At 43.0% G+C, this 18515-nt stretch overlaps 1 protein-coding gene and 1 pseudogene across 1 annotated transcript in view; one reads left to right on the top strand and one right to left on the bottom strand.

The window, feature by feature from the left end:
- Positions 1–18515, bottom strand: part of LOC124803005 (ATP-binding cassette subfamily G member 4-like) — a 410627-nt gene that overhangs the window by 92024 nt on the left and 300088 nt on the right. Inside the window, exon 4 of the mRNA XM_047264112.1 lies at positions 4634–4823. Within this exon, the coding sequence (XP_047120068.1) occupies positions 4634–4823 (190 nt within the window). The remainder of the gene's footprint in view (positions 1–4633; positions 4824–18515) is intronic.
- On the top strand, positions 416–533 carry LOC124803634 (annotated as a pseudogene).

An 18515-nucleotide genomic window follows, 5' to 3' on the forward strand; every position in this document is an offset into this window, starting at 1 on the left:
ACACCGGTGTCAATGTGTTCTTTTTTCCATTTCCAGGAGTGTAGATTCCCGGAAGCCTTTGATAGTGTTTGAAGAGGAAACTCAGGGAACAATGAAGTATATAGGGTACGTCTTACATATGACATCTGTAAGTTAGATAATGAACGAAAATGCATTATTTGTGGAGGTTCTAGATGGAGAAGTGACATACATAGTCCCAACAAGCAAAGGAGTGAGACAACGATGCAATTTATCACCTACCCTATTTAACGTCTGTATCGACGACGGCACACTGAAGTGCCAAAGAAACTAGTATAGGCATGCGTATTCAAATACAGAGATATGTGAACAGGCAGAAAACGGCGCTGCTGTGGGCAACGCCTATATAAGGCAACAAGTATCTGGCGGATTTGTTAGATCGGTTACGGTTGCTGCGGGCAACGGGCTTGCCGCAGTGGATACACCGGTTCCCGTGAGATTACCGAAGTTAAGCGCTGTCGGGCGTGGTCGGCACTTGGATGGGTGACCATCCGGGCCGCCATGTGCTGTTGCCATTTTTCGGGGTGCATTCAGCCTCGTGATGCCAATTGAGGAGCTACTCGACCGAATAGTAGCGGCTCCGGTCACAGAAAACCATCATAACGACTGAGAGAGCGGCGTGCTGACCACACACCCCTCCTATCCGCAACCTCAGCTGAGAATGACACAGCGGTCGGATGGTCCCGAAGGGCCACTTGTGGCCTGAAGACGGAGTGCTTACTGTTGCTGGAATGGCAGTTTGTTTTTGAGGGGGGGATTCGTCAGTCTTCTGACTGGTTTGATGCGACCCGCCACGAATTCCTCTCCTGTGCCAACTTCTCAGAGTAATACTTGCAACCTACGTTCTCAATTATTTGCTGGATGTACTCCAATCTCTGTCTTTCTGTACAGTTTTTGCCCTCTTCAGCTCCCTGTAGCACCATGTAAGTCATTCATTCATGTCTTAACAGGTCCTATCCTCCTGCCACTTCTGCTAATCAGTGTTTTCCATATATTCCTTTCCCCTCCGATTCTGCGCAGAACCTTCTCATTCCTCACCTTATAAGTCCACATAATATTCATTTGTCTGCAGTACCACATCTCAAATGCTTCGATTCTCTTCTGTTCCGGTTTTCCCACAGTCCATGTTTCAGTATCATACAGTACGGTACTCCAGACGTACGTTCTCAGAAATTTCTTCCTCAAATTAAGGCCGATATATGATATTAGTAGACTTCTCTTGGCCAGGAATGCCCTTTTTGCCAATGCTAATCTTCTTTTTTGATGTCCTCCTTGCTCCGTCCGTCATCCACGAAAGTGAACTTAGTGCTGAATGCACCCCTGAAAAGACGCACTCAGAGAAGGAGCACAGTGTCACAATAGCTTTGACTGATGATTGCATCGTGTTCAAGGCTTTGGAAGTCAGTACGTCCATGCAACATTATGCCTCCCCAGACACATAAGATCTGGACCACAAAATCGATCATGTTCCACAATGTTCTCGTGTGGATTACGTGTTATTACTTCTCACCATGTGAGATTACGCCCAGAATCACTACGCAAACTGAATCTGCTCTCATCCAAGAAGAGTATGTGATCCCAGTGATCACCGGTCCGGTGCTTATGCTCTCGGCCAACATCACAAATCTTTGAAGACGAGACACTCACAGGTCAGCGTTATTGTGACACTGTACGCCTTCCAAACGTGCGTCTTTTCAGGGGTGTACTCGGCTCTGACTTCATTTTTATGGATGACGATGCGTGACACGTTGAGAGCACTTGGAACGGGGGATATTTGGTGACAGGGCTGGCCTGCCAATTCCACCCGGCTTAAATACCATCGAGCACACGTGGGATGCATTAGGGAGACGTATTGCTGCACGTCTTGATAAACCAATGACCAGTAGATGTCAACCTCGATGGTAGAGGCATGGAACATGCTACCCAAGTATTCCTTACCAACCTTGTGGCCAGCATGGGAGCGCATTGCAGAACATGCATTGCTGACCATGGTGATCATACACCATGTAAAGGAATTATATAAATTTTTAATGAATATATAGACACTAGTTCAACTACCAGAGATTAATGCGTACAGCATTTGCTGAACAAGAGAAGCTTTACGCTCTTCGTTTACTAGTTTTAGAATAAGTTACCTTTCGCTGTTATCCTGTCCTAGCGTTAAGACGTGTTATGCCATTTCTTACTGATAAAATTGCGTTAAATAATGAAAGTGATTTTGAAGCAGAGCGATTTCGTCTTTTGTGATACCATTGGTCCCAACTCCTGAAATTATGGAAAATTATTACTATTAATTTAATTTTATGCAGAGAATTTAGATGGAGGCGACGATCTTCACGGCGACGCTGGTCAACACTAGAGGTACGTGAATGTGTTCATCTTTTTCCTTTCGTGGCCGCTACCGTCAATTTCAACATATTTGCCGCGACATTCAGAACCTGCAGTCTTGCTTTTCATTTAATTCCGAAGTCCACGCATTTACGTTCTAAGTTGAATAAATGCATTTAACTGTAATTCTTTTTATCCAGGCCACGGGGGTGGTTACACTCAAAATATACGTGCCTCTATCCCGTTCGTATGTTCTCATACATTTGAGGGTGTACAAGCGTAAATATATTTAAGACTCATTTCCTACACGGTATTAACGCTTTTTTTCTGGCCACTCATTCGCAAATGTACGTAACCTCTTATTTGATGTAGTCAGTCAGCCGTATTCTTTAATAACATTATTTGTAACATTCAGTGGCTTAGTTTACACAATTGATCTTTGCCTGTGTCGCAACAGCGCTTCACGCGAAGTATTTATAACGCGACATCCACAATAACTTTTATTTCAATATTTCGACGACCGACTGAATAAAGACTTTTCTAACAATAACAATAGCAGAAAATAATAATATAAGAGGACGCGTTACAACCATATACCATGAACCGCCCATTGTAATTTCCAGTGGACCATCATAATTCGCGGTGACCTCAGTCTAACTACTATCGTCGAATAAAAGTCTCGTTTCTGTTCGTCTCAATGCGTAGTTACCTTCTACACTATACCGTAGCTATTGTTTCTACAGGGTGAAAAGTATTTAAACCGACAAACTCTGGGAGGTTGTAGGGGACATCAGAACAAATATTTTTCCCTAATGTCATTTTTTCCTACGAGGATTATTTAAACCGTTGGAGGCCGTATTACGCTCTTCAGTTGATAGAGGCCGTATTACGATCTTCAGTTGTAGGCAACTGCTGTCCACCAGTGTAGTAGTGCATTGTCTCTGTTTACTAGTGGAGCGATACACCTGGAGTGAGTACACTGATATGGTTGGTGTGTACTACATAGCGCACCACAACGGACGAGCTGCACAGTGGGTTTATCAACAACAATATCCTAATCGCCGTGTCCCGCACCATACGACATTTGATGCTGTGTACCAACGCCTGCGTGAGACTAGGTCATTTAGCTGATTACCTGGACAGGGATGCCGTCGCTTGGTAAGAACGCTGCAAGTTGAGGAAGCTGTCTTGGAGCATGTGGAGCGGGATCCTTCAATCAGCACTAGTGCAACTGCACGTCACATGGGGACGAATCAGACGACTGTAAGAACAGTCCATTTCACTTACAGCGTGTCCACAACCTGGAACCAGTTGATTATCCACCCAGAGCACAGTTTTAGCAGTGGTACCTGGAACAGTGTGAAATGCATCCTAGATTTCCATCTTCCGTGTTGTTTACCGATGAAGTAACGTTCGGGCGTGATGGAGTCTTAAACATGCACAATTCGCATGTTTGGAGTGAGGATAACCCACATGCCACAGTTACTAGCGCTTATCAAGTGCGGTTCTTCGTTAATGTGTGGGTCGGTGTTTGTGGAGACTGTTTAATTGGGCCGTATCTGCTACCTAGTTGTTGTCTCTTGGTCATAACAATGGTTCTGAGCACTATGCGACTTAACTTCTGAGGTCATCAGTCGCCTAGAACTTAGAACTAATTAAACCTAACTAACCTAAGGACATCACACACATCCATGCCCGAGGCAGGATTCGAACCTGCGACCGTAGCGGTCACGCGGTTCCAGACTGAAGCGCCTTTAACCGCATGGCCACACCGGCCGGCCTCTTGGTCATAAAAAAATGGAAAAGTGTTTGTTGGTTTAATTAATTTGCCGCCAAAGAAATCTCCCTTTACTTGTTTAAATACTCCTCATAGGAAAAAATGACATTAGGGAAAAATATTTGTTTTGATATCCCCTACAACCTCCCAGAGTTTGTCGGTTTAAATACTTTTCACCCTGTATGTGTGGATCTAGTTTCATAGAGCTATGCTACTTGGCAGTGACTCATCACTCGAAATTTACTTTAGTCCTTGTGTTTTGCACACAAGTGTACTAAACTACTCAGACGATGATACAAATTTGTATTTACATTTTAATTGTTGCACACACATACTCTTCAGGTAGCAATGCTGCAGATAATTTACTAGCACATCTAATAAGCCTACAATGCAACTCATTCGAAAATAAGGAGTATAGTAAAGAGAGACATAAATGAGGGGTTTAGGGATAACGAGTGACTCAGGCTACGAGAGAGAGAGAAGAGAAGAAAGTGGCGAATGGGAACTTACGACAGCCCTCCTCTGGTGCTCGGTCAGGTCTGGGTCCAGTTTGAGTCTGGCTGCAACCATCATTGCCTCGATTAGCTTGAGATTCGGCTGCAGGATGTCCTCCTGCATGACGTAACAGGAGACGCGACGGAAGCTCTGTAGATTCCGTGGCTTGCCGTTTACCAGCACAGATCCTGACACACCTCGTAACCTGCAATAAAGTCAGGGATCCTATAATGCAAGTCAGCTTTAGAGCGCAGACGGCTTGCACCATTAACCAACAAATAAAACTGTTTAAAAAGAAGAAAGGAAATGTTATTATGTTTAATTCACATATAACACAAATAAAAAATTTCTAATCCTTACAGACCCGCGACCGCAAAAGAAATAAAAAGAAATTAGGCGGCAGCCGACTCTGTGCAGCTGAATAAACGCTAGAATACATATAAAGCAGTGCCATTTGTTTCTGATTTCAGCAATACTGATCTAAAATGAGTTCACGAAAATAGTGAAACTTCTTACAGCTAAAGATATACGAGGAGACTGCACAAAGTAAGCTATATATATTTACGGTAGGCCATTTAACTTTCACTGAATGCTGCACTACACTTCAAAGTGACACATATGTAAAACCATTTTTCAACATAGCCATCACGTCCCTATGAACAACGATCGGAACAGAAGTTTGGTAAGCGGGTTCACGGTCTTCTACATCTACATGACTACTCTGCAATTCACAATTAAGACCTGGCAGAGGGTTCATCGAACTATCTTTAAGCTACTTCTCTACTGTTCCACTCTCGTTTCCCGAGCGTTGGAAAAACGAAAACTTGAATCTTCCCGTGCGAACTCCGACTTCTATCATTTCATTATCATGATCATTTCTCCCTATGTAGGTGGACACCAGCAAAATATTTTCACATTCTGACGAGCTAGTTGGTGATTTCGTGTGAAGAGGGGGGCGGACAAGGGTGGCGTAAGCAGCATCTTTGACCTATTACGTTTTCTAAGTCTTCTGCCAATAAATCGCTGTCTTTGGTTTGATTTCATCACAACATTATTATGTGATAGGTCCAATATAAATTATTCGTAACTGTAATTCTTAAGTATTTAGTTGAGTTTACACATGTATATTCATGTGATTTATCATGTAGTTGAAATTCAGCTGATAACTTTTAGTCCGCATATGGATGACTGAACACTTCATTATTTAGAAGAATTACCACTTTGTGCACCATACACATATCTTGTCTAAATCATTTTGCAATTCGTTTCCAATATCTGATGATTTTATATGATGGTAAATGACAGCATCATCTTCAAACAACCCAAGACGGCTGCTCAGGTTCTCTCCTAAGTCGCTCATATAGATCAGAAACAACAGAGGGCCTATAAAATTCCCCTGGGGAACCGCCAAATATTACTTCTGTTTTAGTCGATGACTTTCCGTCAGTTATTCTGAACTGTGACCTATCTGATAGAAAATCACGAATATTCACACAGCTGAGACAATACTCCATAGCCATGCAATTTGATCAGAAGTCGCTTGTGAGAAATGGTGTCAAAAGCCTTCTGGAAATCTAAAAATATGGGACCAATTTGACGCCTCCTCTCGATAGCACACACTACTTCGTGAAAATACACAACTAGTTGTGTTTCACAAGAACGATATTTCGTGTATCCGAGTTATCTATTTGACAAAAAATGGTTCAAATGGCTCTGAGCACTATGGGACTCAACTGCTGTGGTCATAAGTCCCCTAGAACTTAGAATTACTTAAACCTAACTAACCTAAAGACATCACACACATCCATGCCCGAGGCAGTATTCGAACCTGCGACCGTAGCGGTCGTGCGGTTCCAGACTGTAGCGCCTTTAACCGCTCGGCCACTCCGGCCGGCATCTATTTGACAATTAATTCTTTTCTTCGAGGTAATTCGTAATGTCCGAACACAATATTCGTTCCAGAATCCTGCAACAAATCGACGTTACTGATATGAGTGTGTAATTTAGCGGATTCCTCCTGTTTTCTTTCTTGTATATTGGTGTGACTTGTGCAGCTTTCCATTTTTATGTTGTATATGATTGCTAGATATGGAGCTACTGTATCAGCTTATCCTGAAAGGAGCATGACTGGCGTACAGTCTCTAGCGGAGGCCTTGCCAGTTTTAAGTGTTTTAAGCTAACTCGCAATGCCAAAGACTTCTAAGTTACTTATGTTGGCAGTTTTTCTTTATTAGTATTCTGGAAGATTTATTTCGTGTTCTTTCGTGAAGGCATTCCGGAAAACCGTGTTTAGTGACTGTGCTTAGTGTCAAATTTTGGAAAGTTGTGGTAAGGACTATGGGACCAAACTTCTGAGGTCATCGGTCCCTAGGCTTACACACTACTTAATCCAACTTAAACTAAATTACGCTAAGGACAACACATACACCCATACCCGAGGGAGAATTCTAACTTCCGACGGGGCGGCTTAGTGGCGCTGTCTTCAATAAAAAATATGGGACTGTGCTTAGTGTCAAATTTTGGAAAGTTGTGGTAAGGACTATGGGACCAAACTTCTGAGGTCATCGGTCCCTAGGCTTACACACTACTTAATCCAACTTAAACTAAATTACGCTAAGGACAACACATACACCCATACCCGAGGGAGAATTCTAACTTCCGACGGGGCGGCTTAGTGGCGCTGTCTTCAATAAGATCACCATTGTTATAACGTTGTCAAAGTATTGATTGCGTCTGACCACTGGTGTACTTTACATTTGACACAATATCTAAACGTTTTCTGCAAGATCTTTAGACAGAATTTCGTTGTAGACACTATTACAAGCATTTCGCACTAAATTTAGAGCTTCTGTAAAACTTCGCCAGTCGTGGGGATTTTGCGTTCGCTAAATTTTTAAATGAAAACTTTCCGCTTTTGGCTGTTATTTATTGCGACTGCATTTTCAACAAGTTGTCATTTTCAAACATTGTGGGATGTTTTAAAGCACTCAGTGATATAAATGTGCGATATGCCATCTAAGAAAAGTTTCATGTTGTGTTGTGAATTTATCTGCTTTCCTTGTACCAAACACGTTAGAAAGCTGGTGAAATAATGATATTAAACACTTAAGTTTAAATTTCACGTAGTAGGCATGGTTAAAGATACAAGGAGATGAGCTGTCCTACGGAAGAGCAGATAAATTCACAACAAAACATGCAACTGCTCTTATACAGCATATCACAGCTTTGTACGATATTACTGAGTGGGTTACAATATACCACAATGCTTGAAAATGACCATATGTCGAAGTTTCAATCGCAATAATTAAAGTTTTCAGTAAAAATTGGAATGGTTTCATTTAAAAACTGTAAAAATGTTCTACCAATCGCTTTATTCCTCGACGACAGAAATTCACGCCTTCATCCATTTGAGAGCCGCTCTACGAAAGTACTCCATTTTTTCCCAAAACTCTGCGATTGCTGCGAATATTTTCCTCGATTGCCTCGACACTGACGTCTGTTGCCGATGACGAGGGCCTTCCTTTCCGAATAGCAATCCCCACGCCTGTGCTGCGTTGGTCAGACTGTTGACACCATTTCACTATGCCTAGACGCGACACTGCGTTTGCTCTATATACTGCCAGAATTTCACGGTGAGTCTGTGTGCAACTTCGGAGCGCTTTTCCAGATGCTGTGCCGTTTCACTATCAGACTGTGATGCTCTGTGTCTACATGAAATGCAGAAAATGTACTCTCACCTACGATGCATCGCTCTTGTTACGCGATGAGCCTAATGTGGGACGACATTTGGGACTCACTGTTTGAAGTCCCCTCGTACTAGTTTAAGATGGCCAAAATCAATAAAAAAAATGTACAAGCTCGATTGCTGCCATCCTATGCGGATAGGGAAATTCTGGTTTGTGAGTAAATCAACACAGGAATTTTCAGTGACATCTCGTCTCGTCTCTTCTCCTTCCCTTTTCTCGTACCACCGATTATACGAGGGACGTTCAGTAAGTTATAAAACACATTTTTTTCCCCTGAAAGCAGGTTGGTTTTACGCCAACGGCCTTGCCGCAGTGGTAACGCCGGTTGCCGTCAGATCACAGAAGTTAAGCGCTGTCGGGCTGGGCTAGCTCTTGGATGGGTAACCCCGGGTTCCTGGGTTCGATTCCCGGCGGGGTCAGGGATTTTCTCTGCCTCGTGATAGCTGGGTGTTGTGTGATGTCCTTAGATTAGTTAGGTTTAAGTAGTTCTAAGTTCTAGGGGACTGATGACCATAGATGTTAAGTCCCATAGTGCTCAGAGCCATTTGAACCATTTTTTTTGGATGGGTGACCATCCGGTCTGCCGAGCGCTGTTGGCAAGCGGGGTGCACTCAGCCCTTGTGAGGCAAAGTGAGGAGCTACTTGATTGAGAAGTAGCGGCTCCGGTATCGGAAACTGACATACGACCGGGAGAGTGGTGTGCTGACGACATGCCCCTCCATCTCCGCATCCAGTGACGCCTGTGTGCTGAGGATGACACGGCGGCCAGTCGGTACCTTTGGGCCTTCATGACCCGTGCGGGAGGAATTAAGTTTAGTTTTAGGTTGGTTTTATCCATGACTCCAATACATCATGTTATTTCCCGCTCTTTTGGCTTCAAAACCCTATTTTTCAGCGCAATCTCCGTTCAATGCGAAGACCTTACGTCGCCTTAGTGGGAGGGCCGGAACTCTCGCGTGGTACTACTCTACTGCCTGACGTCTTGCTACATCAATAATGTCCCCATCATGCACGTACTGTTTGCCGCGGAGTGCATCCTTCATTGCGAGAAACAGATGGAAGTCGGAGCGTGCTAGACCCAGGTTGTAGGGAGGATGAGGAAGAACAGTCCAATAAAGTTTTGTGTGCTCTTCTCGGGTGCGAAGATTTGTGAGAAGCTTTGTGTTGTCACGGAGAAGGAGAAGTTCGTTTGCATTTTTTGTGGCGACAAATATTTTGAAGTCGTTTCTTCAAATTTGTTTAGGGTAGCGCAATATACTTCAGAGTTAAGACTTAGTTGATCGTTGCACCATTAGTGAGGACATCAAACAGATAACTCCTTCAGAGTCCCAGGAGATCGTCGCCTTGCCGTTCCGAATGAGCATAGGGCTGGAAATTCCACTTCAGAGGAGAGATGATGTGGAGCAATTCTATGGATAGTCGCTTTGTTTCCGGTTCGGACTGATGAGCCCTGTTTTATCGCCTGTGACGACGATCGACAAAAAATTGTCTCGATCAGCCTCGTAAGGCACAAGCAATTCCACAGAGATAGTTCTTCCATGCTCTCCATGGTCTTCTATTAGGTTCAAAAATGGCTCTGAGCACTATGGGAGTTAACTGCTCAGGTCATCAGTCCCCTACAACTTAGAACTACTTAAACCTAATTAACCTAAGGACATGACACACATCCATGCCGAGGTAGGATTCGAACCTCCGACCGTAGCGGTCTCGCGGTTCCAGACTGTAGCGCCTAGAACCGTTCTATTAGGTGGCGAGGAACCCAGCTGGCACACATCTTCGAGTACCTGAACTGGTGGACGAGTGTGTCAGCACTACCAAAAGAGACGTCCATTTGAGCAGCGAGGTATTTGATTGCGATACGTCGATCACTTGGAATGAGAGTGCCCGGACGTTCCAACATTACAGGAGTCACAGCTGTTTGCGGCCGGCCGGCACGCGGGACATCGAAAGGTTTCCGCGACCTTGTTGCTATGATGACAGACGCCTCGCCCAATGACTCACCGTGCTTTTGTTCACTGTAAGGTCTCGGTAGACATCCTCTAAGCGCCCATGAATACTGCGATGCTCTTTGATATTGCGCCAAAAGAAATTTAGTGACAGCTATCTGCTTGGAACACACCTCTGTTACAGGCACCATTTTGAAGGCTAGGTATAGCGCCGCCGGCTATCAGGACTTCATGAATCTACAGGGGTTTCAAAATGGTTCAAATGGCTCTGAGCACTATGGGACTCAACTTCTGAGGTCATTAGCCCCTAGAACTTAGAACTACTTAAACCTAACTAACCTAAGGACATCACACACATCCATGCCCGAGGCAGGATTCGAACCTACGACCGTAGCGGTCTCGCGGTTCCAAACTGCAGCGCCCAGAACCGCGCGGTCACTTCGGCCGGCCTACAGGGGGTGAAGCGGAAATAATCCACGACGTCCCCACGGCAGTCCCCGCATTTTCTCACGCGAAATTGGCCAACAAAAAATGTGTTGCATTACTTATTGAACGCCCCTCTTAAAAGTTTACTTCAAAAATTTACTCTTTAAGATTGAGTTGTCAAGCAGTTACCATCTCATTAACTAGCTTTCACGGTATTTCTTCATTTTGCAACTAAAATCATATCCCAAACGTAAGTTTTTAGTGTATAATTTTACACAACATTAGCATGTTATAAGTAATTCTGACACTTCAATGTTTTACAAAAGTTAATTGCTCATGCAAGATATACGGTAGTACTTGTAGATCAAAGGTAAAGAGAAGAACTGTGACGGGAGGACTTAGGTGCCGCCGGACGGTGTGGCCGAGCGGTTCTAGGCGCTTCAGTCTGGAACCGCGTGACCGCTACGGTCGCAGTTTCGAATCCTGCCTCGGGCATGGATGTGTGTGATGTCCTTAGGTTAGTTAGGTTTAAGTAGTTGATGACCACAGATGTTCAGTCCCATAGTGCTCAGAGCCATTTGAACCATTTGACTTCGGTGCCACTGACAACGAGATCATTAGCGGCGCAGCACAATGGTGAGTGGAGGAGGATGATCTCTTTCTATGGCCTTATTAACCCTTTAACTGCTCTGGATGTGTTAACGCGCGCGCTTTTTGTACCTGTTCCTGTGTGTTCTGAACGTCTGTACGCCCGCCACCAATCCTTCTACCTCGTACTCTGAACGTGTCAATGCGCAGTTGAGAGTACCAGGTAGAAGGACTGTGGCGCGCGTAGACACGTTCAGAGCACACACGGACAGGTACAAAGGCGCGCGCGTTAATACATCCAAAGCAGTTAAAGGGTTAAAGAAATCATCCCAGAATTCACATTAAGTGTTATAGTGGCGACTCAGGAAAAGTAAACATGAGTGTCCATGAAATGGTTCGTGACCCACCCCTACCGAATGAGTGTCTAGTGTGCCAACAAGTGCTCTATCTCACTCAGTAGTAGTAGGAACTATGTCCGCAGCTCGTGGTTTTGCGGTAGCATTTTCGCTTCCCGCGCACGGTGTCCCGGGTTCGAATCCCGGCGGGGTCAGGGATTTCCCTGCCTCGTGATGACTGGGTGTGTAAGGTGTCAGGCAAATCCAACACCTTCCATGAAAACCCTGACATTATAAGCAAATCCAGTAGTATGTCACATAGCTCCGAATAAATCGTGACATTAAATTAACCAAAGTAATACGAATAACGAGTGAGCAAATGGAATACCACAGACTAACACAAGAATGCCTAAATGCATGTCATACCTTCCCACCGTGAGACAGACGCAGTTCCGAGGGGAGAAACGAGAACAGAAGCCGAGAGCAGAACCGTGTTAAGCTGGAAGGCCCTACGATAAGGGACGGACGGACACCCACGTCGCCAGCTAACCGCTAGGACCACACCACCCGCAAGTTTTAGTGTGAGACTTTTTCGCGTCGCTGTTACGTCTGGACCACCCCCCAGCCCATGTTAAAAGCTAGAGCCCTCCAGAAGAACAGTACAGATCTTACGATAACACTAAAGGACCACACCAGCTGCAAGTTTTAGCGTGAGACTTTTTCGCGTCTCTGTTACGTTGTGCCGGCCGCGGTGGCCGTGCGGTTCTAGGCACTGCAGTCCGGAACCGCAGGACTGCTACGGTCGCAGGTTCGAATCCTGCCTCAGGCATGGATGTGTGTCATGTCCTTAGGTTAGTTAGGTTTAAGTAGTTTTAAGTTCTAGGGGGCTGATGACCTAAGATGTTAAGTCCCATAGTGCTCAGAGCCATTTGAACCATTTTGTTACGTTGCAAACTTTAAAAACATTGCCCCACCACGAAAAGCATAACGTTTCTCATTGGATAGACAGAATTTTCGTAGGCGGAGCTTAAGGTTAACATTGAGACCCTGACTGGTAAGATGAAAACACAGCCAGATTTTTTTTTTTAAAAACCAACTTCGGTAAATTGTAGTAAGGAGAAGTTAGAGAGAGTTGCTTCCGAGACGGCGAGGTGAGCAGAGCTGTGCTGCCCGCCGCCCCCTGACGAACACTGACAAGGTAATGAACGCACGCGATGCCGCATAACAGCGCATAAAGCTTCACTCAGAACTGCAGAAGTCTCATCTGTTACACCCCCTTTTTGCGTAATACTAGTGTCGATCGTCAATTAAAGCTCATGGTGTTCACATTTGCCACTTGAAGTAAAAATCTGAAACGCGATGATTTTTCTGTTATAAAGTTATTGGGAAGCCACATCAGCCACTGTAATTTACGACAAGTTAGATAAGTAATTAAAGATAATTGAGGGTCACTGTAGACCATTTTGATAGTTTTTTCTCTTGTGAAACTTAATTTAAACCTAGATTATAGATGTGATATGGCATAGGTCATCCTTCGATCCATTGTAGAACTTGGAAACCCATTCAGGGAATATTCGCTCACATTTTTGTTGAACGCATTTGGTTTTTACATTTCCTTCTATCAATAGTGCAATTTATAAACGATGTTTTGTGAGTAGAACAAAATTTCCAATGGTAAACTTAACTGCTTTTTCGACGTTATTTTTTACCAGCTAACTAAAAATAGGAAAGCTTTGAACCCCTTCCACTAAATTTAGTTATTATTAAGATTCTTTTACAGGGAGTGCAGCGGAGCTGACGCTGAAATCATTAAGTATTTGGTTATATCATCGCTAGTCTCACTGAACTCTTCTGAATTCTACATGTCATGTGTGGTCTGGCGTCTCCTTACCAACAACAGGTCCCAGGTTCAAACTAATCAATTCCCTAAAAAATATGCTCAGAGCGTCGTTGCGCGAAAGTGGTAGGGAGACACGATATAGAAAAAACAGACACCACGCAGAATGTGAGAAAATGGCGACCCTGCCAGGATGGTAAAATACCATGATTGAAGGTCGACCACATACCTAACTAGGTCAGAAAAATATCCTGTTGAAAAATTTTCGTAATAAAAAATATTTTTTTGAACGTTATAAATAGTCGAAAACAGTAGCTGCAGCGATAGATAGTAAGAAAGTATTCAATAAATAGTGAGACATTCTAGCAGAGACAATAGCATAATTAAGTTATGAATTTTAAAAATTGTTAGAATTAAGTTTTCTCCTCAATGCAAGCGCACAGGTGGTGCATACATCGTTGACAAGTTGGTTCTGGCCCAACAAGTAAGTGAATTGATTGTCAAATTGTGTGAAGAAAAAGTTTATGAAACAAGCGAGATCGTATGAGCGCATGTTGACTCGAAGTAGGGTGCGTGAATTGCTTTTAAAACAGAAAATAAGGGATTCGGAAAGATTAGAAATTGCAGATCGAGACCTTGACCTAATTGAGGTAGAGACCCAGCATGGAAATGGACAGAGAATAGAGGACAGTACAACAGACGATGCAGTATCGCTAGAAATAGGACATATAACGCACCATAACGAGGATAATGTACGCCAAGGCACAGAAAACCTAGGTCAGCATACGACGTAGGAGCAGGAAAGTAGAGAGACAGCCGATGAGGATTCTGACTTGCGTCTTGAATATGTAGAACCCATAGTACAAGTAATCAGAGCTCCCTCACCACAGAGTACAAGGTTTTCGAGCAGAAACGTGTCACCGCACAGTTCAATACAATCGGTTGCAAACCAACAATTGGGCGAAAACACAGAACGTAGGACGTCGGAAGAAAACGCAACAGGACCCACCAATCTGGCAGAATTACTACAATTAATGACGGAAACTATGACAAGACAAAATAAAGAAATTGCGAACCAAATTAAAATTCAGAATGAAGAAATGACGAAAGAAAATGCAGAAACCACGAGACAAATGTGTGAGATTAAAGAACAAAACAAAAAAATTTAGTTACACCTAAGTCATATTGAAGACGAGGCAAAAGAATCTCGAGAAGTGATAGGAAACTTAATAATAGGTCACAATCAATTGAGAACAGACATTGACAAGGTACAAGCGGACGTACAAACATTGAGTAATGACATTCAGAACGAGAACAAAACATTACGTAACAACACCCAGGGAGAAGTCAAGAAACTAGAGAAACAGATAAACGTAATTACTAGACAAGCAGCAGGTACAGCGCCTGAAATTGTTGAAAACAGTGTGTTACACAAACGTATCACAAAAGCAGCGCTGAAAAGATATGATAACCGCATAGTCAAAAGAGAAGCGCAAACGAAGCGACAATTTCAGAAATTTCGAACAGAGTTGTTGCAAACCATTGAAGAGCGTAGTGAACAGGACCGAACACGCACAGAGTCTGCAATCACATCCGTATCTGTAACAGCACCGGAAAAACAAGCAATTAACGAAGATATTACGCATTTGCGATTCCAATCACAGGCGGAAAGTAACTAACATACGTGAAACCAGACAGCCTGCACAGCAACAAACACGTTTCGAAATTCTTGATGAACAAACGTCATCACAAACACATGCGGAACCACAAATGTATGTTTCAAGACAGTTTGGATCGTGCAATGAAGCAGCAAGATTAGCCAGACAAGATACCGAACCAATACCTGACAATGGAAAGCCAGGTCGCGAAGAGTACAGTGCAATGCATTCAGCTACACGTTCACAACCGATGGAAGAAAATTATTGCGTACCACTCCAACGATACTACGCAAGGGTAGGCGAAAGTTACAGTGGACAATATCCAATGGATCTACCACAACCGGAAAGAACGACGGGAGAAATGATCAGAAACAAAAGTGGCGAAGAATCGCGAATTTCATATGGAACTATGACGAAGTACGGCAACGATCATTTCCTCACAGTCAGAAAATTTCAACACTTTCGAGAAGGAAACTCATTACATCCACGAACTTTTATTGATCAATTCCGAGTAGGGTTACCAGAACACTGGACGCTAGCACACAAATTAGACTTTATATGTGCTCACATGTCAGGAACAGTCGCAGAAACCATGCAGAATGTTGCAGCGACATGCCGATCGTACGAAGATTTCAGAGAGAAATTTCTTTCACGATATTGGTCCAGCGAAGCACAGAACAGAGTGAAGTACGAATTATTACAGAACCCATATTTTGAAAATTCAGGAGAGAAGAGTCCCGTGAAATTTTTCGAATTAATGGCAAAGAAAAATCAATGCTTATATGTACCATACAATGACGGAGAGTTGATTAAATTATGCGCGATGAAGCTACCATTGAAATACCAGCAATCATTAGTAGGTCGCGGAGACAATGACGTCGAAGCATTTAAAGATATTCTAAGGGAACTAGAGTTCATATTTTCGGAAGATGACGCAAGAAAAAGACGAAGCGCACGTGAAAACGAAAGCAAAAAGCAGTGGAATCCACAAGACACAGTACGAAGAAAAAATAATTACGAAACATATGATAACTTCGCAGCAAGAAACGACAATAGATTTCAACAAAGAAGCTGTTATGGGTTTAGAAGAGAATTTGGCAATAACTATAATTCACCCAGGAACAGCAACAACTATTACAGAGGGAATAACGATAACCGGAACGGATACTGGAGAACCAATAGACCGACAAATTATCAACAAAGAAACCACTATCAACAAGCTGAACAAGAAAAGAGAATGCAGATAGAAGAGGTGGAGGTAAGACCACCAAACCCCGATAAACGTTCGAATTGACAGCTAAGCGCCCATGCCAAAGAGAATGACGCACCGACCCAGGACAATTGCAACACCTTGAACAGAGAAGTAAAAATCTTATCACGAGAAGAGAAGAAGGAAGAAACAAATCCACAGGGACCAGATGAAAACGAAGACAAGAAAATAACAATATCGTGTTGGGACGAAATTAATTGGGAGAATACTGACGAGGAAGATGAATTACCAGAGGCATGCACAACGAATGTAGGAGGAAAGGACGAAGCAATGAGTATTGCAGAGCTATTTGAGATGGAAACCAGGGAAAGCGAATTCAATGAGGATAATGCGTAGTCGACAGAAGTTGAAAATAAGTTACGAGTGGGCACACAACCCAACGTATATAATGAAGGAAGTTATGAAGCGATAATTAGAGCTTTTAGATGCGATTATGTGGAAGTAGCGACGAAGAAGGAGAAGATAGACGAGGATGAGGAAAAAGTAGAGGATGTTGAAGAAAGCGCAAATGAAGGAAGAAATAGAGAAGAGGAAATAAAAGAGAGAGAAGTAGCAGTCGAAGCTTATCCTACAGAAAGTTCGAATTCACAAGGGAAATTCCTAAAAAGACTCATGTATGATTCAGTGGAGGATTCGTTGATGCAAGAAGAAGAAGAACAGAACCAACCCTTTCAAATTCAACCAATTGTGAAGGCCATGGTAAAGCATATCCCAGTCAATGTTGTAATTGATAGCAGAAGTGAACTGACTGCGATTTCAGAAAATTTATTCATGCAGTGTAATGCCAATGAGGAATTGCCAGTTCTGAAAACACGCAAGATTAAAGCAAGAGGTCCTATTAGAAACAATGCTGTGGAAGTTATGAGACAAACAAGGTTAACTCTTTCGTGCCAAGATCAAAAGATCGAAACCAACTTTGTGATTATACCTAAACTAACTGTAGATTTGATTATAGGTGCAGATTTTTTAAATGAGAGACGAGCGATAATAGACATGGAGAAAGGTAGCGTAACATTGGGGAATGTCACACTTCTCTTGAGCAAAAGCTAAAATTAGAAGAAATACCAGTTATAAACAAACAATTAAGAATGACGTGAGATAAAGAGGATGAAGAATTAGAATGGTATGCACAAAAGGGGGAATCGCCTCAACTCATGTTAGAAGTCCATAAAGAAATCGATGAAAAACTGCAAGACGTTCAAGGTATTTCGGAACACAGTAAAAGAGAATTAGAGGGTATTTTACCTAAGACTGGCAGTATTAAACACTGTCAGTACAAGTTTGAAGATTAATTTTATTACTGGTAAATAATCAGCACAATATTTCAAGATTATGTTGCCGATAAGATCGTCAGGAGAAAGAAGAATGAAGAGAGAGGAAGGTGAGAAAAAGAAAGTAGTTTCAATAAAAACAAAAACAAAAATAACACCAATAGTACCATAGATTAAGGTGGAGGAATAAAGCGTACACAGTCTAACAGCATGAAATACTAAAATGCTATACACCACGACACTACACAAAAATAAAAAACGAATTTGAGGTTTCTTGCATAAGTTAAGACTCAAAATATCTTAGAATTGTAACATGGAAAGGGCGCTGAAATTTGTAAAGCTTTTTAAAAAGGCATAAAACAATGTAGGTACTAGACATATGTTAGATGAATATAAGTAAAACTTTTTGTAAGAACCATTGTAAAAACTTCAGCAAGGACAAGATGCAACGACCCACTAGTTGCATCGAGAGAAGTATCAAGAAGGAAAAGGACGTAATTAGCAAGACACGATTCCTATAAGGCAGAAGCGTCAAGAGAAAGGAAAGGACAGCGAGAACAACAGAGGGCCCTCGTAGAGTGGGCAATAAATCTGTCCGCTAGGTGGAACCCTGCTGGGATGGAACACAGAGCCGCACAGTGGCAGAGCCCTGCAGAGACGCGACGGGACGCCGAACGCTGGAAGGGTCTCCGAGCGCCCTGAATGAACGGAGCGAGCAAAAAACGGCCCGACGAGAAGACCGCTTGGGCAAGCCACCACTGGCAAAAAAATATGTGTAAAAGTCACACTACCGCTATTAAACAGCACGCTGATCCACGAA

Source organism: Schistocerca piceifrons, chromosome 6 (assembly GCF_021461385.2).
Source record: "Schistocerca piceifrons isolate TAMUIC-IGC-003096 chromosome 6, iqSchPice1.1, whole genome shotgun sequence".
Taxonomy (NCBI): domain Eukaryota; kingdom Metazoa; phylum Arthropoda; class Insecta; order Orthoptera; family Acrididae; genus Schistocerca; species Schistocerca piceifrons.